General features: G+C 55.2%; 6 protein-coding genes across 6 annotated transcripts; 3 read left to right on the top strand and 3 right to left on the bottom strand.

Annotated features, from left to right (window-relative positions):
- The first annotated feature begins 241 nt into the window (after positions 1-241).
- On the top strand, positions 242-5846 carry QBC33DRAFT_528677 (tuberous sclerosis 2 protein). Its single transcript, XM_060427073.1, has 2 exons — positions 242-837; positions 899-5846. Exons 1-2 carry the CDS (start codon positions 478-480, stop codon positions 5393-5395), a joined length of 4857 nt encoding a protein of 1618 aa, XP_060286824.1. The 5' UTR covers positions 242-477; the 3' UTR covers positions 5396-5846.
- A 492-nt stretch (positions 5847-6338) lies between these two features.
- On the bottom strand, positions 6339-8057 carry QBC33DRAFT_445932 (uncharacterized protein; the record flags this gene model as incomplete). The annotated part of the gene is made up of 3 exons (XM_060424350.1): positions 6339-6385; positions 6447-6590; positions 6656-8057. The coding sequence occupies 3 exons, from the start codon at positions 8055-8057 to the stop codon at positions 6339-6341; spliced, it is 1593 nt and encodes a 530-aa protein (XP_060286823.1).
- Positions 8058-9860: 1803 nt separating this feature from the next.
- QBC33DRAFT_528667 (Mis6-domain-containing protein) lies at positions 9861-12707 on the top strand. The gene is made up of 8 exons (XM_060427072.1): positions 9861-10080; positions 10157-10532; positions 10581-10652; positions 10715-10838; positions 10889-11068; positions 11118-11381; positions 11436-11553; positions 11613-12707. Exons 1-8 carry the CDS (start codon positions 10038-10040, stop codon positions 12530-12532), a joined length of 2097 nt encoding a protein of 698 aa, XP_060286822.1. The 5' UTR covers positions 9861-10037; the 3' UTR covers positions 12533-12707.
- Positions 12708-12710: 3 nt separating this feature from the next.
- QBC33DRAFT_275637 (P-loop containing nucleoside triphosphate hydrolase protein) lies at positions 12711-13986 on the bottom strand. The gene has a single exon (XM_060423212.1). It carries the CDS (start codon positions 13771-13773, stop codon positions 12889-12891), a length of 885 nt encoding a protein of 294 aa, XP_060286821.1. The 5' UTR covers positions 13774-13986; the 3' UTR covers positions 12711-12888.
- A 503-nt stretch (positions 13987-14489) lies between these two features.
- Positions 14490-18755, bottom strand: QBC33DRAFT_275597 (uncharacterized protein). The gene is made up of 2 exons (XM_060423211.1): positions 18287-18755; positions 14490-18209 (listed from the first exon to the last, which is right to left on the bottom strand). Exons 1-2 carry the CDS (start codon positions 18359-18361, stop codon positions 14643-14645), a joined length of 3642 nt encoding a protein of 1213 aa, XP_060286820.1. The 5' UTR covers positions 18362-18755; the 3' UTR covers positions 14490-14642.
- Positions 18756-19150: 395 nt separating this feature from the next.
- Positions 19151-21664, top strand: QBC33DRAFT_617011 (uncharacterized protein; the record flags this gene model as incomplete). The annotated part of the gene is made up of 5 exons (XM_060432672.1): positions 19151-19337; positions 19497-19980; positions 20163-20491; positions 20551-20943; positions 21123-21664. 5 exons carry the CDS (start codon positions 19151-19153, stop codon positions 21212-21214), a joined length of 1485 nt encoding a protein of 494 aa, XP_060286819.1. The 3' UTR covers positions 21215-21664.
- Positions 21665-22780: the final 1116 nt, after the last annotated feature.

The following is a 22780-nucleotide window of genomic DNA, read 5'->3' as shown; positions in this document are numbered from 1 at the left end:
CCGCCCAGCCCATGCCGCCAATACGAGGCGATAAGATTTGTACCAGAAACAACCGTGTACCTGCCTGCACCGACTAAATCGAGAGACCACCGCCCTATTTTGGATGAAGGAGGGACCTTGGAGTGGGTGTGCAACTTCAACCCAGGCGGCGTCACCCCCTCCCGATTGAGAGAGGGTGTCAAGATTTTGATTGCAGCTTGGCCTAGCCGTCCACACTCTTATGCAAGTCACAGTTTGCATGTAAGTTGTGTGTCATGATCGGATATCTGCTGCTTTCTGCTTCTACTTTTTGCAACCACGACTTCCACCTGCCATCGAGGTACTCGCCTCTAGTGATTCAGGGTCGTAATGTCTTGACTCTGAACTCTCAATCTACTCCGATCTACTTCAACCCTCTTTCTCCTTTGTTTCTCGAATGCCGCTCCCACCTGCTCAGGCATTAGCATCCCATTTCATGGTATCAGAGCTAGAGCTGACATGCTGCGTCAAATAGTCTCACTAGGCCAGCAGGCCTCCGAAGATCTCGAGCCTATGTCCCCATCGCCCAGTGATGAGGCCCAATCTCCAGAAGCGCGGAGCGCCGGAAGGCTCGCTGGTGTCTTCAGGGGATTGACTGGAACGAAGTTGGCCAAATCGCCGTCGCCGCATCCCTCCCCCGCCGCAACCAACATCCCCCTGACCTTCCCCGGAGATGCCAATGTTGCGTCGGTGCGCATGTCCGTATTGCCGCCCGAGCAGATGGAATCGTTTGAACGGCTGAAAACCGGGACCCTGAATGAGCGCATTGCTGCAGCCAATTCTCTCACCTTCGCCATCGCCGACTATCCGCTCAATGCCGTAGGTTTCTAGCGCACCGAGGACCTTCACCGCGTCATGGGCTAACAATGCAATGAACCAGGTCCTCGAGATATGGGATGCCGGAAAGGACTTGATCGAATCGTCGAAGCCTCTTACCGCCCGGCAAGCAGGCTGGGGCCTCCTTAGCCAGTGCGTCAAATATGCACACTCGACGGATCTGGAGCGAAGAGAATATTTCCAGACACTCTCTACATCTATAAACCCAGAAGACTTCCACCTCCAGCTGGCAGCACTAGTGGATTTGACCAACCACGGTCGAGAGCTGTCTGGATTCGAATACGACATATTTCCTTTGTTGACGAAATGGCTCCAGGAGACGTACAGCGCTGCCAGGACAGCCAGGAGACAGGCCTCGCGGGGAGCAAGCAGGTCTAAAAGCAAGGCTATTGCGTCCGGTCAAGACAAGAATTTCTCGCTGGTCTTCTCGCTTCTCAAGGAAGTCATCAAGTTCAACTTCAGAGTTGCGGATGATGAAGCGATTGGCCTTCTGGTGGACAAGCTCCTCGAGATTTGCATGAATACCAGCGTCGAAGAAGACCTTCGAGCCTGCATCAATGTCATTGATGCCATCGTCACGTTTGGCACCATCCCAAACGATAGACTGAAGCACTGCATCCATGTTCTCAGCTCAATCCACTGTTTGGTCCCCAACTTGCAGAAGGACTCGTGGCACACCATAGCAAACATCTGCAAATCCCACCACGGCCAATCCACCGTGAGGATCCTTATTGACCTACTCCGCACAACCGACTACGACAAAGACAAGGACACAGTCAGGGAAATCAGGGGAGCGCTCTCGGTCCTTACTAAACTCCTATCGAAATCCGTGGAAAAGGGCTACCCTCAGGTTCCAATGGCCCTTCTCGCCGATGGGCTCGCCAATATCTCTCGAAGCAGCTCGACTAAAATTGCTGCCGACATTTTGAAGCTCATCAATTCACTGTTCGAAGGCCCCGACGGCCGGGTAACTGCGAATACGGTTGACGAAGACTGGGCCGGGCTGTTCCGCGTGGCGGCACGATGTGGTAGGAGGACCGCAAGTCCATCTAGCAGCGACCTTGATGTGTCGGCGAAGCCCGTCACCAAAGATGACTACGAAAAGGGCGAGGAGGTGGTTGACTATCAGCTGCGGAGGCTCATCTCCCGGGTTGAGCACTTGCTCAGACAGCAGATCCCGGACTTTCTGCAACGCGATGAATGCATCGACTTCTTTGCCCAAGTGCAGCATGCCCTTCCGGATTCTGCCGTCACCTTGGTGCTTGACCATTACAAAGAACGTCGTTGCTGCTTCCCATCAGAAGCCGGCTGGCACGAGAAACTCAAACTTATCCTCGAGGCCTTCTTCCGTAACCGCAACCGTCGGCCTCTCACCCGGCTTCAGGCACTCGCGGCTATTCAAGAAATCTACCACTTCCTCGAGGCTGTGGATGACTTTTTGGACACGATTTCCATTACCGACCTCATCCGGGAGGTGCTGTTCGAAATCGAAGAGGAGTCCGATACTGTCGTGCTGCAGGAGACGGTAGCGTTTGTGGTCATGGTCGCCGATAGGGCCGACATGGATCTCTTCGATGAAATAGTCGACTCACTGAAGATGGTCATCGCTACAGAGCGTTCCAAAGCTCCGGTCTCGATGCCCGCGGCGCAATCCTCTGCAATACCAGGCCTACAGGATCAACCGGGCTATTTTGCCAGTCAGAGTCTCTCCAACGTTGTCACGAGAGGATATGTCCAGATGTTCATGCGATCCATGGATACGAACGTTGTGAAGTCTCGGAAGACATTCAACGCGATCGTCCACATCGCGAGATCCAGCGCTTGCGAGACGGACGCGCGGCTGACGGCCATGAAGATGCTCTTTCGGCTGAGGGCCGATTGGGCGCACCGCGTATATCTTACACCCTGCCCGGAATCAGAAGGGTTGGCCCGGTCACTCTACCGGACTGAGGCGTCACTCGCTCGCAAGCTGGCCGACGATGCAGCTCAACCACCCCGGCTGTCGCGGGCCGAACCTCCTGGCCCTCGACCTTCTCGTGCCATCTCGTTCACCCAAGGCCCGCCGGGAGAAAGGAGCGTGCCAGTCAGGTCGGCGAGTGGTGCGAAACATGTCGCCCCGATGACGCAGCGCCTCTGGTCGTTCCCGGACGTAGATGCCCTGCCTGAGGAGCCGTCTCGCAACCCCAGTCCCGTCCTCTTCTCCCGTGCCGAAAATACCAGTGCGTCGGATGGGTCCACCGAGAAGAAGGCAGCCTTGAACATGGCATCACTACTGGAAACGGTGCTTAGCATCTTCCACCAAGGCTGCGATTGGGAGATTTACAGCTTTATCCTGGTCCATCTGCCAGCACAGCTTAGCAATCGACCGCTTTTCAGCGACGCCATAACTCAGATCCAGGGTTTACGGAAGGTCATTTGCGAGTTGATCAGGAACAGCTCGTTCCAGGAGCCCCCTAGCCCGTCCGGCCTGCGTCGGCCCGACGTGGCCAATTGCTTATTCCACTCACTGGCCACGGTCATGTGTTACCATGCGTATTTCCAGAAGAGTGACGAAGACGAGATCGCCAGGACTTTCATGCAAGGCATCGCAGACAAAACTGCGAAGACGTGCATCCACGCCTTGTCAGTGTGTTGCCACGAGCTGCCCATGTCGGTCAGCAAGTCGTTGCCCACCATCCTGCACAAGATGTCGCAGGTCATCACACAGCCTTTCGTGGCGATGCATATTCTTGAATTCCTCGGTTGCCTGAGCCGCCTGCATTCTCTGTACTCGAATTTCAGGGAGGACGAGTATCGCATCGTCTTCGGCATCTGCTTCCGGTACCTTCAGTACGTCCGCGACAAGAAGCGCTCTACCCGCAACAGCCACGCGAGTGAGCCGCCGACACCCAACACCGCGGGGGCTAGCCACTCGGATTCTCCTGGGCAACAGAACCCCACCGACGACCTCCCACAATACGTCTACGCCCTGGCTTATCATGTCATCACCTTCTGGTTTCTCGCTCTCCGAATCAATGACAGGCCGACCCACATCGGCTGGATCGCCAAGAATCTGTTCACCGATGTCGACGGGAGCGCGAGCAATGATGAGCAGGCCCAGATCACCATGGATTTCATGCAGAGGGTAGCTTTCACCGATGCCAACGACTCCGCCGAAGACCCCCTCTTCAACGAGGAGCACTTCGGCGAGATACTGGAGAAGAGGTGGATCATGGGTAACAGCATCGTCGCCATCAAGCAGGCCAAGGAGACAGGATGGGCGCATGTCACTCGACGGCATCCGTCGGGAATATCTTGCTTCACCATACGGGAGAACTTTGCGCCCATGGCGAGTCACCAGGCTCGGATCAACACTGATGCCACGTCGGATACCCGTTCTCAAAGTCATGCCACAACTCTTCCCAGTTTTGTGTTGCTCCAGCTGTTGGCACCAGTCCCCCAGCCCGGCGACCCTATGCTTCGCCCTATCCCACTTCCAGCCGACGACTCCATTGAGCGAGCAATCCGTCTGTTTGACCGTATCTCTCCTGTGGACGGCCATAGGGTTGGTGTCATATATATTGGAGACGGGCAAACACACGAGGCCGAAATACTAGCAAATACCATGGGGAGTCCGGAGTATGCCGAGTTTCTCCAAGGCCTGGGGACCTTGACAAGGTTGAAGGACGCGTTGTTTAACACTCAGGGCCTGGACCGAGAATACGATTCCGACGGGAAGTACACGTTCTGCTGGCGTGATAGAGTCACGGAGATTGTGTTTCACGTCACCACCCAGATGCCGACCAACCTAGAGCAGGACCCTCAATGTATTCTCAAGAAGCGTCATATCGGCAACGACTTCGTGAACATAATATTCAACGACTCGGGAGTTCCTTTCAAGTTTGACACATTCCCATCCGAGTTCAACTACGTCAATATTATCGTCACGCCGAATCCGCGACCTTCTTTCAGCTCGGTTAGGGAAGCAGAGAATGGGAGAGAGAAAGGGGGCGGCCAGTCATCCTTCTTCATGGTTCAGGTCATGAGCAAGCCCGGGTTCCCGGAGATATCGCCAGCGGCGGAGCCAAAAATGGTGAGCCTGAGAGCACTCCCCGGCTTTGTCAGGCTCCTGGCCCTGAACGCCTCCGTCTTCTCACACGTATGGGCGAACCGCGAAGGGGGAGAGCACGTCTCGTCGTGGCGTGCCCGCCTCCGGGAGATCAACCGGCTGCGGGAGCGGTACGGGCCCAGAGTCCAGCCCGCACCCTCGCCTCCCCCGTCGTTCATGGGCGGCGGCGGCGGCGGCATCATGACGGGGGGCACCATGACGAGCCAGACGCAGCAGATGATGGACAACTCCCGGCCGGCCAGCAGCGTGAGGGACAGCTTTAGCAGTCTCAGGAGGTCGTCTGTCGCCACCTTCTTCACAAACGCCAGCACGGACCCGACCTCTCACCGCTCGTCCATGCTGTCGGTCCCGACGACGGAGAACACCGAGGTCATGCCGATAAGCGCGGCGGACGCGCTTGTCGAATCGGCGGATTTCTCGAAGTGGACCTGAATTCCGAGCCGGAGGGGGCGGCATCACGAACTGAATTCGGAGGGGTTAAACGGGCAAGTAGAGGTGGGAGGGCCTTGTACGAATGACAAGGCGATGTTTATGTCTGCATTGCAGGATTACGCGGGCGGCGTCTGGAACTGGCAGGGTCCGAGGGAAATATACCACAAAAAGTTGCTGCTTTCCATGTTCTTTTTTCTGCGCATGACGCGCGCGTTGTATTGAGAGGAGGAATGATATAACACCGCTTTGGTGTATCCAGGATATATGCCTGTGTTTCATGGTCGATACCACCATTATCTACCGCTCTGGTTCTTTTGTACTTGTATTGTACATACTTTGCCAACGCAGACTTTCGAGAATCGGCTTTACGGTCTAGCCCGGTGTCTCAGGGGGGTGGAAGATTTACCCATTCCAAGTTCAATTCGGGCGCCTTTTGCGCCTTTCCCCTCGATTGTGCTGGTAGAAAAATGACTCCGGCTCGACCTTCTTCATTGCCTTGATGTGACTGTCGCAGGATGATATATCAGAGATAATCCCTTGCAAACATTCTTCGCCATCGGCCCAACAGGACGAAACTGCTGTGTGGGGTTCCCGGGGCGGGGAGAACGGGGTGAGGATTCGACTAGGCCTCCCACACCAGGTGCGTGAACACTCATCGCCTTGCCCTGTCGGTTTATAGATGGGCTAGGCGGCCCTGGGGCTTCTTTTTTTGGTGGATGCTTGACCCCAGACTGATTGTCCCAGCGAGGTTGGGGTCAACCTTTGGACAGCCTTCCGCTTATCCCCCTTGAGCCCCCAATGAAGAGGATTTCTCGCTGGATACCCAAGGGGACTATCACCAAGGTATCAGTAGGCATAGTGATAAGGATCCGTCCGGAGAGGAACTGAACCAACCCAGCGGCGGGGACAACGGCCTGGCGTTGGAGCTGTTCAGCTGGCAATTTTAAACCTTACGCCAAATATCCTGATATCTTGCCCATTTCTGGAAGCCTAAGAATAACTTAGCACAAGCCTCCGAAGCCATCATCACCGTTGGCTGCGCATCGCTTACCCATGGACCGAAACCCTCCATCTCCCCCTTTCACGGCGTCAATGAACAGCTTCCTCATCCCCTGTCTAGCAAGGGTTCCGATGCAGGCATCAAGTAATCTAATCATGATGGCATCTCGCTTGTTCGCCAGGGAAGAACTGTCGTCTAAGTCATCCATATCAGCATCTTCTACCTCGCTGTCCGTCTTTCTCCAGCTCCGTTGCACTTACCCGCGATACAAATACATGCAACCCCACCGACATCATCGGATATCGTCGCAGCCCAAGGAAGATCTTCCGCTACCGGGCTTCCCGAGTGTTTGACGTAGGTCAACGCCGCCGCGACAATCATCTCGTTTTCGACGCCGACGACGATGTCTCGGACGTGCATGGTGTTTGCCAACTTGGCATATTGGTCGTACCAGCCCACATTGTCTTTCCGTGCCGATTCCCGTCCAACCATCCCCAAGACCATGTCGAATTCGGGCGGACTGCAAGGCCGAAAGGATAGATTGGAAGAGAGGAATCCCCTCGAAGGCCACTGGTCGATTCGGAGGATCCAATCGCTGACGTCCTGACCAGTTCCCGGACCTTGCTGGTCGATGCGCCAGCCCCGCCGCCCAAACCAATTGTGAGACGCGATTTCGGAGGGTGGGCCGAAAAGGAGGCGAGGGAAAGTGCTCCCGAGTTGCAAACGGCACACGCCCCTCGTTTTGGCAAGCTGTCTCAGGGCGTGGTCGTGAAGACTCGAGCCGATGCCGAGCCGTCGAGAGGATGGTCGAACCAGGATGGCTGACAGTGACCCGATCAACCTCTCACTTCCGCTGTCAATGTACGTCGTATACGTCGCACAGAATCCCAGTATATCCGCGGTTTCGGGCTCCCGAACAACATAATGCATGGCACAACCTTCTCGTACAAGTAGATATTGGAGGGTGAGTCGGTCGAGGTGAAACTGTCCCGGCAAGCATTCCAACCAGAGCTCATGAATGGCCGTGGAATCGCGGTAGGCATTCCATATCTCGACGGGCCAGGTCTTTGGGTGCGGCATCAAGCTATGGGCGTTTGGACCCGCTATCTGAGGGTGATAATTCACCCGGAATAAGAGGTCTGCTGCGGACTCCAGCGTATCAGAAGAGTAGCCTGGAAGTTGGATGACAGTAGGAAACGACGCCGCATCCAGTGGCCCTAGTTCCTGAATATTGCAACAAGCCGCGATGACCTGAAGTCGGTGTCCGCCAACAGTCCGTGCAATCCCGGAGAGTTCAACTTGAGATGGTTGTCCCTGGCAAGCCGGACCCGAGATCACAAAGATGACCACTGCGGCCCTTTTGATAAATGCCACGTGCGTACCTGTAATACCGCCACGGACCGTGTAAGGCACGTGGCGGATCCAGGGATGGTGCCTGGCAAGAGCCCTTCCCAGGGGCTCAAAGGGGTCACTTGTTATAGTAGGGCTCGACCTCGCGGGGGAAATCGGGGCAACCACTGGGGTTAAAAGGATTACCAGGTCCCCGTCTCGAAGATTCCTCGACAATGGAAGACACGACTGACTGTCTCGAATGAGCACAGCGCATATTTGTCCTGGGTTATCCATTCCAGGAGGAGCAGCAGTATTGAACACTGCCGGCATGTTGGGCCGCCCTACGCATTGCCCAGAGACTCAGTAAAGGCGTTAAAGTTAGAGAGTGTTTTTTGAATGTGATCAGTCAACGTAGGAGTGTGGGCAATGCGTAAGACTGGTTCAGCCTATCGGTGACCGTTTCGTCTGGCCGCACGGTTACCGCGGCCTCCTACCACTCTTCAAGTCAGGTTCTAGGATATTCGCATCTTTAACAGGATAAGACCAATTGCATTATTTCCCTCTCGAAAATGGTCCTGTCTGGCGCAGTGCTGTGTCGCATCAGATTGCACTCTTGTTCTCATAAACCAGACAGGGGCCAAACCGACCTTTCCAAGCAAAATCACACCCGATTACACGTACAGAGTTGAAGAGGTTTTGTCCAGAGAGCTCTGAGAGGTGTGAGATAATTTCTATTCTTGCTTTTTTTGTGTGCTTCTGTTCGGGGGGGCGGAAAAGTGAGACCGCAGAGCCAATGGCGGCGGCAGGAGATGAAGAGATCTGACAACCCGTGCCGGCAGTTGTCAAGGCTGAAGTAGTATCAGAGGAGAGCCAATATAGAGTTGTGATTATGTTATGAGCTACTCGGGTCGAGGTGAGTAGGAGGATGCATTGAGGAAGCTGCAAATTGGACAGATGCTCCCATAATATAACAGTCTCGTGGATGGCTATGGCAGCCCTGGTGGCAAAAAGGCAAATATAGATGCGAGCACTGACTCTCGTCTTCGTATGTTAGGGGACAGATGTGGGATGTGGGAGCAGCCTGGAAATGTAAGAGAATGCTGGTGCTGAACAGCCGACCAATAGACCAATACCCCGAAACTAAGGGGGTGCACTAGATGCGCATAATACACGCTTCCTAAGATACGAGGAGGGAGATAGGTTCTCAAGGTCCATGGATGGATGTGCTGGACAAGATGCCAACCAAGTCCCGTCCAAGGTGTGCATCTGAAAGCAACCTACTCAGGTTGTATGGAAAAATGCACCTCACGCACTGTGTCGAAGGCTATGATGCCATGCATCATAGGCCTCGGGATCTTGAGCGTTGGGAATAAACAAATAAGCCTGAGGACTTGCGGTTCGAGGGCGAGAGGGAACGATCTGGTTCTTGGAGGTGCTGGAAAACGAGCCTAGATTGGGCGATTTCCGCCCCCCTCGAAAGCTGACCGCGCAAGAGCCGTGCTGTATATCCCGCAACTTTGCAGACATGAGACGGCGCACGGAAGAGAACTGTTACACAGAACTGTTGCTGTGACAGCATCCGCATGCAGAGATAAAATGAAGGTGGTGGTACATTATTGGAGAGGAGGGGGGCAGGACGGCCGTTTCGGGTCATGTTCGCGGGAAAACAGACCCCCCCAGCTCAGGCCGCCCCCAGGGTCAGGACTGTCTTAGGGGCTCAGCATGGAGATGATTTAATCCACGAGACACGGGCGCGGGCTATACCCGGAGTTGAGAGGCGGGAACATCCGCGGGAACATCGCAGGGTGTCGATGATGCTATTTCATGTCAAACAAGGAGGACGGAGAATGGATATTAACGGCGCTGGCCTGGAAGGTATAACTTATGGAGAGCCATTGCGATATTGAGCAAGTAGAGAAGGAAGAGGTGGAAGGAGCGAGGCCGAGAAGTGATACCATGAACCTTTCCTAGAAGGAGAACACACGTTCTCGGTATGGAACATCCACTGGGCATCACATCCATCCCAGGTCCTATCTAGGTAGGTACTCTCCTACATAAATTAGGTAGGTAGGTAGGTACCCACAAATATTTGTAAATGTGTACGGTGTGGGGGGACTGTCCGGGAGGAGGCACCGGAAATCTGCCCCACTTCACGGCACGGTGAACAGACGCGTCGCGTTGCCAACCATCACCGTCTACCGGCTCCGTAATTGACACAACATCAACACGTGCATTGAGTTGCAACTACAGCCGTAATTATATTACATAGGCGGTACCCTTGGCACATGAGACGGCCGCCAACAAGACAAGATGCCTTCTTCAGTTGCATCTCTTACTTACGACGTTGAAGAAGGTGAGCTACCCGAATTGATTTAGAAGTTGCAGGCTTTGAGTTGCCTTTGAGGGGACAGACTGACACACTGAGAAAGCGTCCAAAGTACCCGCGAAGCGTCGCGGAGTGAGCATCAAGCCAACTGTAGAGGATTTGGCCTCTTCGCTCTACGAGGCTGGAGCCCTCCCTGACGAACTGACCCGACTGATCAACTTGATAACGAGGCCTAGCCATTTAGACCAGGCCACTCGAGGGGCGCTTATTCGGAATCTCTACCCAGCGACCAAGGTGCCCAAGGAGGCTCTTCTGAACGTGTTAGGCTGCCTGGGCCATGGCGAGCTCAAACCGTCTCTGCCAATCCAGGCCCTAGTCTTGAGGTGGCTGGTCTTGGTTTATAACGTTCTCGAAGAGCCCGGACTCCTCTCGCAGGCATATGCTGTACTTTTCAACCTCCTTGACACGGCTGCGTTAAGGCAAGCGATCAACGATAACCCTGGTTACTTCGTGTACTGACCGAATAGGTCTCAATTGTGCCACTTGCTGGCCCTTGTCACTCGCCGCAAGCATGTACGGCCATTCAGGATTCAAGCTGTGTGGGTTGACTCGGCCGTTCTTTCTTGCCCTTTTACGGAGAACTGCGCTGACCTGTAGTTAGGCTTGCATTGTCACGACAAACTGGTAGTGACGCATCATTAACCGGCCTGCTGAGGGTTTACAAAAATTACTATCCCGAGATTATCGTCGGAGAAGTGACGAAGGGCAGGGCATCAGCCTTCAAGGTCCGGTTCCTCCATATTCTAAGCTTTCCCAGATGCTGACTGAATAGTAGCACCCCGATCCCCAATGGCGATCGAGACTGGATGAAATCCAGGCGGAGCATCTGCTGAGGAGCCGACAAGAGCCAGGAGGCTCTCGGAACGCTTTCCGGGTGAACCACCTGCTGAGCAAGCAAATGAGAGGCCAAAGAGGCTCATCTATCCCTGCCGTCCATACGCTACACGCTCAAGAGGCATGTTGAGACTCCCCGCCCAGTACGTTCTGCAAGCTGACCATGCCAGGATTCCGTAACCCTAGAGGAAATTGACAGTGCCGAATCTTTCGTGCTCAACCTCGAGAAAATAGAATTGCCGAACCAGCTAGTAGCTGTGTTGGCAGATCCACTTCTCCAGAAACTCATGACCTTGAGAGCCAACCACGAGGACTATTCTCGTGTCAACAACTGGGTGGCAGCTTGCATCTTGGACGTAAGAAACGGAGATGCAGACGCCGAGTTGCTCCTAGACACGGTCGACGTCCTCCAAGATTACGTCTCAAATACACAGGTAGAGCCTCGCCCCATTCTCTTCCGCGGCGCTAAATCTGACGTGACGTGACAGGCCCTCCCCGAGGCATTGCTTCCCCTATTCAGCGAGCTGTTTAGAGTTTGGGACGGTGCCGACAAAAGGGATGTTGTGTTGGAAGTTCTGTCTTACACCCCCCTGATGCGATTTGACCGTGAGTTGGACCTCCCTCACTCTCTTCTTCTGCGACGGCGCTAATCAACCAAGCAAAAGAGCTATACGGAACGACGTTCCAACCGTTAGAGGCATGCCTACTCGATAACACAGCCGAATCGCAGCTTCGTCTGCTCTCCTTTTACACTGCATTACTCCGCAGGTGGAGGATCATTCTCCTCTCTGCTGAGGATGTATCGTCTCTAGAGGTTTCATCGGTATCAGATTTGGTCGGGCATGTCAACCAGCTCACCTTGACCCTGTCGCAGACATCGCCCACAGCATCGACCCATCTCTCAATCCTTGAATTCTACAACTATACAGCATCACTCACCATTGTCCCGAGTCTGCTGCAGCACCTGACTATCGCGATCCCCCCTCCTACTCTTGTGTACATCCTGCACTTCAGCCACTGTCTCGCGGTCGTCTCGCGCGCCTGCGCCACCGTGGCGACGTACAAGCGCGGTCTGGAGATGGCCATGACACAGTCGTCGGGCAGGCACCTCAGCCCCGCCGAGAGCGAGCGCGTCAGGACGTTCAACGGCTTCCTGATGGACATGTGCAACTGCATCTGGCGGTCCAAGGCCTTCGGCACGACCGACGTCAACGCCCAGGGCTGCCGCATCCCCGTCGCCGTCGTGACGTCTCTCCAGACCTACCTCGCCGGCGTCGATCCCGACACCCCCCTGGCATCGGCGTTCGGCGTGTCCCACTCGCCGGTGCTGTGCCTGCAGTCGCTCTCGTACGTGCGGGAGCTGGAGGACATGATCCTTGCCGAGATGGACGGCGACCTTCGCGAGCGCCACGGAGGGCCCGTGACGCTGAAATCCCTGGCAGCCCTGAAGAATAGGGGTGGGCTGGACCTGAGCTGGCAGGAGTACAGGTCCGGGGTTCTGAGGTACCTCGAGCAGAACGGGTTCGGGGGTGTTTCCAACTTGATGTACAATACGATGAAGATCCTGATGCATTCCAAGCCGTAGCGAGCAACAGAACACTCGACTTGTGGTGGCGGAGAAGAGGGAATGAGCAGGGCTAGTTGATGTTGAGGACATTGGGAGTCGTCTGTTGAATACATGCACTTCTCTACCAGCGTCCCCTACTTCCAGCCGCCATATTGGAGTCTGTTGACTTTCTGCGAGGTGAGCGCGACAAGAGTAAAAACCTGACGTTTTTTTCTTCTTTTTCGAAAACGAACCTCCCAGATGCCCACGTCACTCAGATTTGCATTCTAAATGGCCGATCTCAACGCCATGTTAAATGCCGCCTGGGTATCATGATGAAACGCCAATCCAATGCTTCTAATGTTGAATAACCCGTTGCTGAACCCATCAGGCCCTCATTTCCCCAACCGCTCCAACCCCTTTTGCTTGGACTCGTGGCCATAGCCACCCAGCCCCGACCCGAAACTGTACGTCTTCCCCTCGGGCCCCCTCCTGTTCTGGCTCCGCGGGCCCCTCTTCTGCAGGTCGTCCCTCAGCCAGGCCAGCACCAGCTCACCGAGGCGGCTGTTCCCCGAGGCGGCGAGGGCGCCGTCGCCGTCGACGCGGGCCAGCATCTCGCCGGCGGGCCCCCACTCCTTGACGGTGCCGAGGTGCATGTGCACGAGGTGCGTGGGCCAGCCCGCGAGGTTGTCGAGGACGTGCGTGGCGTACACGATGGTGCACTCGCGCACCTCCGTCTCGCGGCGCAGCCAGCCCAGGAACTGCGCGCGGCTCCACACGTCGAGGTCGACGGTGATCTCGTCGAGCAGCAGGACGGACCAGGGGCGCAGGAGGCCCATGGCGAGCTGGACGCGGCGGCGCTCGCCGTCCGAGACGGCGTGCATGCGCCACGCCGTGTCGACGTCCAGCACGGCGACCAGCTCGTCGCGGCGGTCAGGGAAAGCGTCGCCGCCCACGGACCGCAGCAGCTCGTCGACGCCGATGTCGGTGCGCACGATGGCGTTCAGCACCCACTCCAGACCCAGGTAGGTGACGCCCTCGAGGCCGTCCGCGAACGGGTCCGCGCCGGACACGCGGATCGCCCCACTCGGCGCCAGCCGCTTGCCCGCCAGCAGCCGCAGGAGTGTGGTCTTGCCCGCCCCGTTGGCGCCGACCAGGAGCGTGCGCGACCGCGGCGGCAGCGAGAGCGACACGTGGGAGACGCCGGTGGAGTAGTCCTGGAACGTGTAGGTCAGGTCGGTCACCTCAATGGATGGCGGTTTGGCGGTGCGGTTGACCATGGTGAAAGCTTGTTCTGGGAATATATGGGAAGTGGAGTTTTGATGGGGATTGGATGATGGAGGAATGAAGAAGGGTGATCAGTGAGGTATTAAATGCACCAGACTACTTGCGTATAACCCATAAGCCGATCTGGGGGACAGAAACTAATGCAGCGAAGATAGCGTGAATTACTGGCATCTGGGGTGATGTCCGCATGAGATGATGCAATCCACACATCTATCCAACAATGCTCTGTGGTGGGCCGCTTTACCAAGGCCCGGTTGATGCAGAGGTGGACCAATCAGAGAGGTTCCTTCTACATAGTAAATCAACTATATACGGATACAGCTTGATGACTTTGACCTGTCGACTGCTGGGACATTCTCAACGAATCTCTCAAGCATTTCGATCTCGGTCACGAAGTTGTCATGACCAAGTCAAACGGAATAGTCCGAGGAATCAACGGAGAGAATGGGACAGCGTAGAATGCAGCGAATCCCACCGAAGCAGAATAAATAGAGAATAGTATACAATACACAACCCCAAACAGCACGCCCAAAGCAAAACGCAGCGAGTTACTCATACATCATCCTCCCCTGCCAAGAACTTGATCAACTCCTCCGAGCAAATGCCATCAAACAAAAACTAGAACCCTGACCAGTCCCCTTCGAGAGTATAGAAGGGCGGATCCCCTCAAGATAACGCCGGCCGTGATATGCAATTGCCAAAAGGGCCACCCCTGGCCAGGCAGTTATTAAAAAGCAAGCAATACTTGAAAAATCCCGGTCCTCTCTTCGTTTTTCACCCTCCAAACCTCCTCTCTCAAACGTCTAGCCGCACAAAGACTTGCCTCGCCCGCCCGCCCGGCTCAAATCCATGAGTAGGGGCATCACCCGACGCACACCCACTCAGCAAACACGCACCACCTCGCCGTACGGTCCGCCAGCACCAGGCCGCGCCAAACCCCGCGCTCGGAGCACTTGATGATAGTCTCCCACGTGCCCCCGTCGCCGACCTCCTCGTCCCCCCCGCCGCCGCTGTTGCCGATCGCCGCGCCCCTCCTCTCCTCCTTGCGCATCAGCCGCAGGATCTTGCCCCCGGGCGTCTGCACCGCCAGCTTGGCCGGCTTCTTGCCGCCGCTCCCACTACCGCTCGTCGCCGTGCTGGGGTTCGAGCACGCCGCGCTCGAGCTCGTCATGCTCATGGCGCTGCCGGGCCGCACAAACGGGATCGGGCTGGCCCCGCCCGGGTTGGACGACGGCGTCATCGGTGACCCGGCGGCGCCTGCTGCTGCTGCTGCCAGCGCGCTGCTGGGGTGTTGGCGGATGACGAACACGAACGTGTTGTTCAGGGCCAGGCGCTGGCACTGCGGCTGCACCACGTAGATGTCGTGGCGCTGGGCGTGGGGCGTCGGGTGGCGCGTGACGAATTCGTACGCCGGGTTCTCGCCCGAGTGGATCACGGGCAGCGCAAAGGCCAGCGGGTGCGGTATGTCCTTGATGCTGTGCATGAGGCCGCGCTTCCCGGCGTAGACCTTTAGGATGCCCGTTCCCTCGTCGCCTGGCAGCAGCGCCTTGACAGTGTATCGTTTTACTCCGCCGAACCACTCTGCCTGTGCGAGGGCGCGCTTCCGCACCACGTCTCCCGACTCGAAGAAGTCCCCGTCGGGATCTCGCGTGTACGCGCGCACTTCGACCTCGGCGGCCACCTCGACGTCGGGTGGCACGTTGAACTTGATGTGGACCATCTCTAGGTCCTCGATCCGGGTTAACGAGGTGTTGTAGTCGGCCATTTCGAGGCCGTTTTTGAAGTAAGGGGGACACGCGCAGGGCAGGTTCAGCAAAATCTCGTGGGCGACTGGTGGGCAGATGTGCTGTTGGGCATGATGCTCGGGTATGTGTGTCCAGCATATCTCTGTCGGCCGGGCGAGGAACCACCATGGATCGGCGGTAGAGCTGCCCATGCTCGAGTACAGTCCGCGGCGGGGATTCGAAGGGCTCGCCAGACAGCAGTCCATCATCCGCCACTCGTTGTCGACCAAGACGGCGTTCCACCAGTGGTTAGACCTGGGCATAATGCCCGTCTCTGGTATTTCCCCCGGCGTCTTCAGATAACCGCGGACGATCTCGCACTGCAGACCCACAGCGGCACACATTTCGAGGACGAGCATGGCGTACTCCTCGCAGCACGCCCGTTTCGTCTGGATCACTCTCCGAGTGTCGATTTCGCCCTCAAAGTCCTCCTCCCAGCAGATCTTCTCGGCCACCCACGTGAAGATGGCTCGCAGCCGCTGCACATCACTGCGGTAGGGGCGGCAGACGTACGTCGATGCCAATGTTATCGCCGTGGTCATGGGCGGAAGACTCGCTACGAAACGTGAGTTCTTATCCACCTGGCTGAGGTTGATGTTGAAGTAGTTGGTCGGTTCGGGCACGGGCATTCCATCCGCACCCTCGTCGCCGTCGATGCTCGAGTATAGCTCATCCACCGGCTCGATGGCAGGGTAATCCAACATCTGACACCGGTCTCTTCGTTCAAGGCGCTCGTTCCGGCTTAGCGAATTCGATCGATTCACATCGCGTCGCACCTGGACCCAATCGATACCGCCATTCAGGCCCATGTCTCTAGCAGCATCTCGGTTCTGCAATGCCGCAGGGTGGCCGCCCGATATACCCGTCACGCTGTTGGACATGGCCGATCGAGTCGTGGATGATGGATTGATGGATCCTGCACCAGCGGTCGCGATACTACCGCGGCTGCTAGCCACGCCGGTCTTTGCAGATTCCAGGATCCTCTTGATGAAGTTCTGCTTCTTCGCCCTCGGCTGGACAAGGCCTCCTAAACCGCTGATCGAATCGTCGTGAAACCCTATTTGTGATCTTGACCGTGGGTCTCCAGATGCATGGCTGCTATGATAGGTGACTCCTGTGAAGGGCGTCTCGGGTCGATCGACATCTAGTTCCCGCATGCCCAATGCGCTCTGTGCCCTACCCTGGTTCTTTCGTGCGAGACTGTTTGCACTGGTCGCGCTGATTCCTCCTGCCGAAGTCCCGCTCATGAGGCTCCGATCAGTACTCTGTGTTGTGGTGCTGCGATTACCGGAGGAAGTGCTCGTCGAATTTGTCTTGTTCGTAAAGGTCCGGCCGAGCATCTGTCGCCCGACTTCATACGCCGATTTCTTGTGCCGTAGCTTTCTCTCGGGTTGGCCGTGCACGTCTATCGATGACTTCGGCCTGTCGTACAGAGAATTCTTCGGAGGTGGCGGCGGGCCATCGTCCACGCCCACGCCCACAACGCTGGAATTGTGTTGATGCATGCTCCTCAACCTTGTTTCCATACGCTCGACATAGTTGCTTAGCTGAGGGAGTGGCTGCTCTCTGTCAACATAGCCACTCTGGTGGGTCTGATCTCTCGATGAACTGCCGCTACCACTATATGTCTCATAGCCCTCGTCTGGATGTTGAGCTATGCCCATCGACGTCTGTGGCCGAAGGTGTTCTCGTTTCTTACGAGAGCTGTGATGAAGCATGTCAAAGGACTCAGGCGACCATGGGTCGAAAGGCGGTTCCGGCGATTCCGTCTCGCGGGGGACGCCCAGCGCGTCCAATTGCTCCATCACATCATCCATCGCCTCTCTAAGTGGCGACGGTGTTAATCCTTCTGCTGCGCCGGGAGACGGCGGGGATGGCGATGGCATTCGGGGGGTATGGTACCCCGTTGACCGGTGGTCGTACGAGGCACCAGAGTTGTGGCGGGACATATGTTCCGGTACGCGATTGTCGTACGAGGCATTCGAGTTGTGGCGGGAGATGTGCTCGGGTACACGATTGTCATACGAGGCATTGGAACCGTGCCTAGAGGTGAGAGCGTGGCGATGTGGCGGAGGTAGAGGGGGAGGTGAATCAGGGTCGTCCATGTTTTGTTGGTACCTCTGTTGTGGTGGTTGGTGTGGCGGTTGGTGTTGCTGCTGCTGTTGGCGTCGATGATCTTCGACGCTCTGCCGGTATTGTTGTTGGTAGTTAAACGAGGGGGCAGGCGACGGTGCTCGCGAGCCATAACCGTGGACCTGAGGTGGAGAAGGGACACGATCAATTGCCTCGGGGGCATTCTTGAACGAAATCGACGAGTTATTTCTTGTCCTCACAGGACTCTCTTTGTAGGTCTCGGGAACTTTGGCCGTCGTATAATGCGGTGCCTTGGCATACGCCTCGAATGGTTTGCGAAACGTCCTGGATTTCTGGGGGGTATTCTTCGGACTCGGCGTATTGCTGTTCGGCAATGGGCTTGTTGACCTGCTCATCGGCCTGAAGTTCTCGGGCAAGACCTCGACGAAATTGGAGGGGAAAACTCCAATCATCCTCCTGTCGCGCCATAGCCTGCCAGTCCACCACGAACCATCGCCGGCATTCAGACATTCTATTAGGTCGCCCTCGACGAATCCCAGGTCTCGTTTGGACTGAAGACACGTCAATTCTCTGCCATTCTGCAAGACAAGGGGGACACAGAAACAGCGCCAAATAAACAAGAACTTACCTCTCCTCCCCAGGAATATACGGCTCTGACCCAGCACGGAAACCGCGTCGGGAGAGGCGGTGGTGCTAGGGCCATGTCGATGGGATCTGACGCGCCGTACGTATACAAAGTAGCGAGTGTCTGCGAGTCGAGAAGCGATTCAATCAAGCCGTTGTGATATTCGAGCTCTCGCCGTTCAAGAGGGCGCCAGGCCAATTCCTCGTGGGCATTGAGTTGGTGGTGCTGTAAATAAAAAGAGGCCCACACAAGGCATTGACAGACAGCACCCCAGAAGGACGGGAAAAAACACAGTCTAGGCAATATACGACTCGGTATCACTTGTATCCTGCAAACAGAGTAAATTTCCAAAAGCAGATCAAAGACGAGACCCAAGCAATAGATGGTCGACTATAGAGTCGTTAGTTGGACGACAAGCATTTGTCGGTCAAGCCCAAGACAATTCGCTGAATCTTTGGCGGCCCAAGCTTGAGACCCCGAGTCGGTTGGTAGGGCAACGGGCGAGCAGCCCCACTTGCCCAATGAGGATGTACCTGCCATGATGCGACGTCATAACGTGGTTTATTAAGCACCTATGTATCTTGGGTGAAAGGGCTTTGCTTCATCTAATCCAGCCTTTTGCTTTATAGTGATGTTGCGATTAGTTAGAGTTTCGAGTTGGTCTAGCCTCGATGAATTACTACAAACCTAGGTGCTTTGTTCAATTTACACAACTGTTGTACGGCAGGGTATGCCTAGTGACTGAGGCTCTTCCTCGGGGCAACCTGTCACAGCGGAACACAAACATGCGTCCCTCACATGTAAATCGTCCATTTCATTCGACCAAAAACTCTGGGTTTTTCCACTTGAGTTGTTTCTTCCACGGAAATGGCAGCCAAAGCTGAGCAATGTCTCCTATGGCTTCAAGCTTGCCATGAGAAGCACGTCCACAACGATCAACACTTCAATCCTTGCCCGAAAGTTGCGAAACTATTTGCTCAAGCAGCAGCAGATAAGTTGACTGATGAGCAGTTTGAGCAACTCGGCCGATTCCTCAAAGACCCTCGTGCCGCAGGTGGAGGCGGCCCACAACTAAACGAAACACTGACGGAGCGTCTCGAAAGATTATACGCGAAGGAAGTTGGGCTGTCTGGAGCGAGTCGAGAAAGACTCGCCGCGCCTGGAGGTCCTGCAGACGCGTCCCTGGGAATAATATTACATACGCAAACGAAAGATGGTCTGCTGGTGCTCGGATCTTGGTGGGATCCGGAAAGCAAGACCATTAAGTTGCTCGTGGAGAAGGGGATGAAGGGAGAGTTCACTTTCGAGTTCGACTGGCACTGGAGAGCCGAGGAGACGTTCGGTGGCAACTGCCACACCAGCCAATGGGATAAGAAGCTCCGCAGCCTGCGCGACCAATTGTCTGCCGATTTGCTAGAGATCTTGCCTCTACCATTTGTCGTGACGGGTTCAGCATGCACCCGAAAAAGCCTAAAGAAGACTCTACATGCCAAAACTTCATCTTTGAGAATTGATTTGGGAATGCCGGAGGCTGCTCTGGACTTTGATCTCGATTTTCAAGAGGACGGTTTGCGCCGTATCATTGTCCATGTCCCTCATCCGACAGGGGGATTCTACCGGTTTGACGACAAAAAAACCGGACAGGCCCTCCAGCTTGATGGAGGAATTGACTTCTTCCTCTGGCTGGCTGGAAGAGAGTGGGCTCCAGATACCTTCAGCCGCCACTACACAGGCAGGACTTACTACAGGGGCAGGACTTCTCGCAATGCATCATTAGGTGAACTCTGGGCATATGTTAGGAGAGAAAAAATCGAGAGAAGAATCCTTCGCTTAGACGAGTATGGAATGAGTTTCTCGGTTGGGCAGGACGATATACAAGAAAAGATCCCGCAGTCGTTCTGGCTTCAGGAGATTCAATTGCCGCTGCCGCCTCCTTGTTGATACGGCAGAAGATAAGCAACTCTCAGCTGGAGGTACAGAGGAGAAAGCGCGAGGAAAGGGCCGCTATGGACCTCGAGGAAACGGATCTCGACTCAGCTGTTGGGTTCCAAACTTTCCACGGGGGTACTATCACGGTGCGAAAGGTTGGCCGGATTCTGGTCGATGGGTCACCATTGTCTTTTGCCATTGAGCGAGACAAGGCGAGAAAGATCTTGGATCTTAGAGGGGTCCCAAGAATTGGGTTTTTGCTTGACAACATTGAGCTGAGTGTGGATGATACAGTCGTGTATAAAAGCCCGTACCACGACTTGTTAACTCAACGTCAGGTGTGGCCTGGCTTGCTCAAATCACCTATGAGCTAGAGATACTAGGGGTCACGACCGAATCAAGCCTGCCATCAGCAAATTCAGCAGGTCCCGTCATCAACCAGCTTGTGCCAGCGCCGCGCACTGATCCCGTCGTCAACCAGCTTGTGCCAGCGCCGCGCACTGGTCCCGTCATCAACCAGCTTGTGCCAGCGCCGCGCACTGGTCCCGTCGGGGGTCGGTGGATCAACGCAGAAGTCAGGAAAAGTCTTCTGGAAGGAGGCTTGTTTCACTGTGTCCAATCGAATACACATCATCTGCATCAGAAGGTATACGTCGGAGGTATCAGCTTTCCTGTACCTAAGGAGGCCGATGCTAAGACCATCTTTATCAAATGCTTCCTTACCGACGAAGGTACGGAGCACCCTGACCAATGTGTCAAGGCTGGGAGTCAAGTGGATGATCCTGCGCGGCGTCTAGGGGTCCTGATGGAGTATAGGACTACGAAACTGGTGAGGGAAAGAAGGCCTGGGTAAAGTTCAGAGGGGGCCAGACTTTCAAGAAATTGAACTCGCTAGTAGATTTCTTGGAAGGTAAGGACGAGACCTGGACGGAAAACCAGCCTCGACGATTTCTCGACAAGTGCCCGGCTAAGCAAAGATATCAACCGACCTATACAAGCTAGTGGTTGAAAGAGCAAGAATGAGGGTATATCCGTAGTGATGGCCATGAGCAGTGCGTTTGGTCTTGAACGTTCTAAGATCCACCATGCTAAAGCCTTCCCGCCACCCGCCCCCCGCTCCTCTATAGGCCGCTGGAGCCGCAGGTAGCTCCTGCTGGTAATTACCTATGCGCTATCATGTACGCTACGATTTTTGGAAGGGTTTTTGCTGCGAGTGCCTGCCGGGCTGCCGGGAATTCTGACGGCACCACCACTCAACTTACACGCTAGGCAATGGAATTGAACGCTGCGCTGCCAATGGAATTGAATGCTGCGCTGGTGGTTGAATTGAACGTTGGGCGATTGAATTGAAGACTGAGTGGGCGGTTGAGTTAAACGCTGTGTCGGCAGCGCTAGGCTACCGGGCGCTACCAGCTAGACAATTGAACTGAACGTCAGGCGATTGAATTAAACGCCAGGATTGAACGCTGCGTAGGCGATTGAATTGAACATTGCCTAGGCAATTAATTAAACGCAATTGCCTACATGTAGGTTAAGTGGTGCACCACCAGTGTTCAGTTCAATCGCCTAGCTAGTAGCCTAACGCCCAACATTCAATTCCATCGCTGGCTCAGCGTTTAATTCTATCGCCAGTGCAGTGTTCAATTCCATCGCCTGGCCGGTGGCCCAGCGCCTGGCGTTCAATTGGGCTGCGGCAGGACAACCGTCAAAAGGCCTGGCGGCCCGGCGGCACCTGTAGCGCACAGACCCCAGGCACGAACATGTTGCCTAGGCACGCGCAGCAAAACCCTTTTGGAGGGAAAACTTGTGGTTTCTATTGTAACTTTTTCCTATGTGCAATTCTTCGTCCCTGGGTAGGAGATTAAAAAAATAAAAATAAAAAAAAGGTAACACCCGATATGAGACTCGAACTCATAACCTATAGATTAAAAGTCTATCGCGCTAACCAATTGTGCCAATCGGGTTGATTGACAGTCATTTCGCTAATGATTGTAATATAGTATCTAGCTACGCAAGCGGCAGAAAAAATCAAGTGGCTATGGGCAACTCGTCAGGTCTAAAAATCGACTTCTGAGTTGGGTGGGGCCTTGCGGCACCAACGTCAGGGACATCTACCACAGTATTTGCAAAATCCAAGGGTACCTGGGAACCCCACCAAGACACACTAAAATTGAAAGTACTTTACGCTTCTTGCATTTCATAATCTAACTGCATAATATTTTCAACACTTTAGACGCGAAGAACCATCTCCACGGTATCCTTGGACATATGTGAGTACAAGAAGGCGTTGAAGCTCTCTAGAAGGTAGGTAGTGAATTGCTGGTGAATTTCTGAGTTACTCTAGGATCTCCTGGCTCCGCATTGCTGGTGCCACCGTAAAGGTACGGCTTCATCAACTTCTTTGCGTAAGTTTCCAGGGCATACGCATGTCTGAAAAGATGATGATCTTGTCGTCGGCCTATTGTGGTAGCCAGGCCTTAGCGGGAGGGTGGTAAAGTCTCGATTCCCCTTAGGCTGGAAGTACCCCGAGGCCAAGTCTACGACTAACGCTGCGCGGCGTTGTTAGTT

The sequence above is a fragment of the Phialemonium atrogriseum genome (assembly GCF_030411735.1).
Source record: "Phialemonium atrogriseum strain 8032-3 unplaced genomic scaffold QBC33scaffold_4, whole genome shotgun sequence".
In the NCBI taxonomy this organism is placed as follows: Eukaryota; Fungi; Ascomycota; class Sordariomycetes; order Cephalothecales; family Cephalothecaceae; genus Phialemonium; species Phialemonium atrogriseum.
Note: the sequence above shows the minus strand (reverse complement) of the source record. Positions and strands in the feature narration are given on the sequence as shown.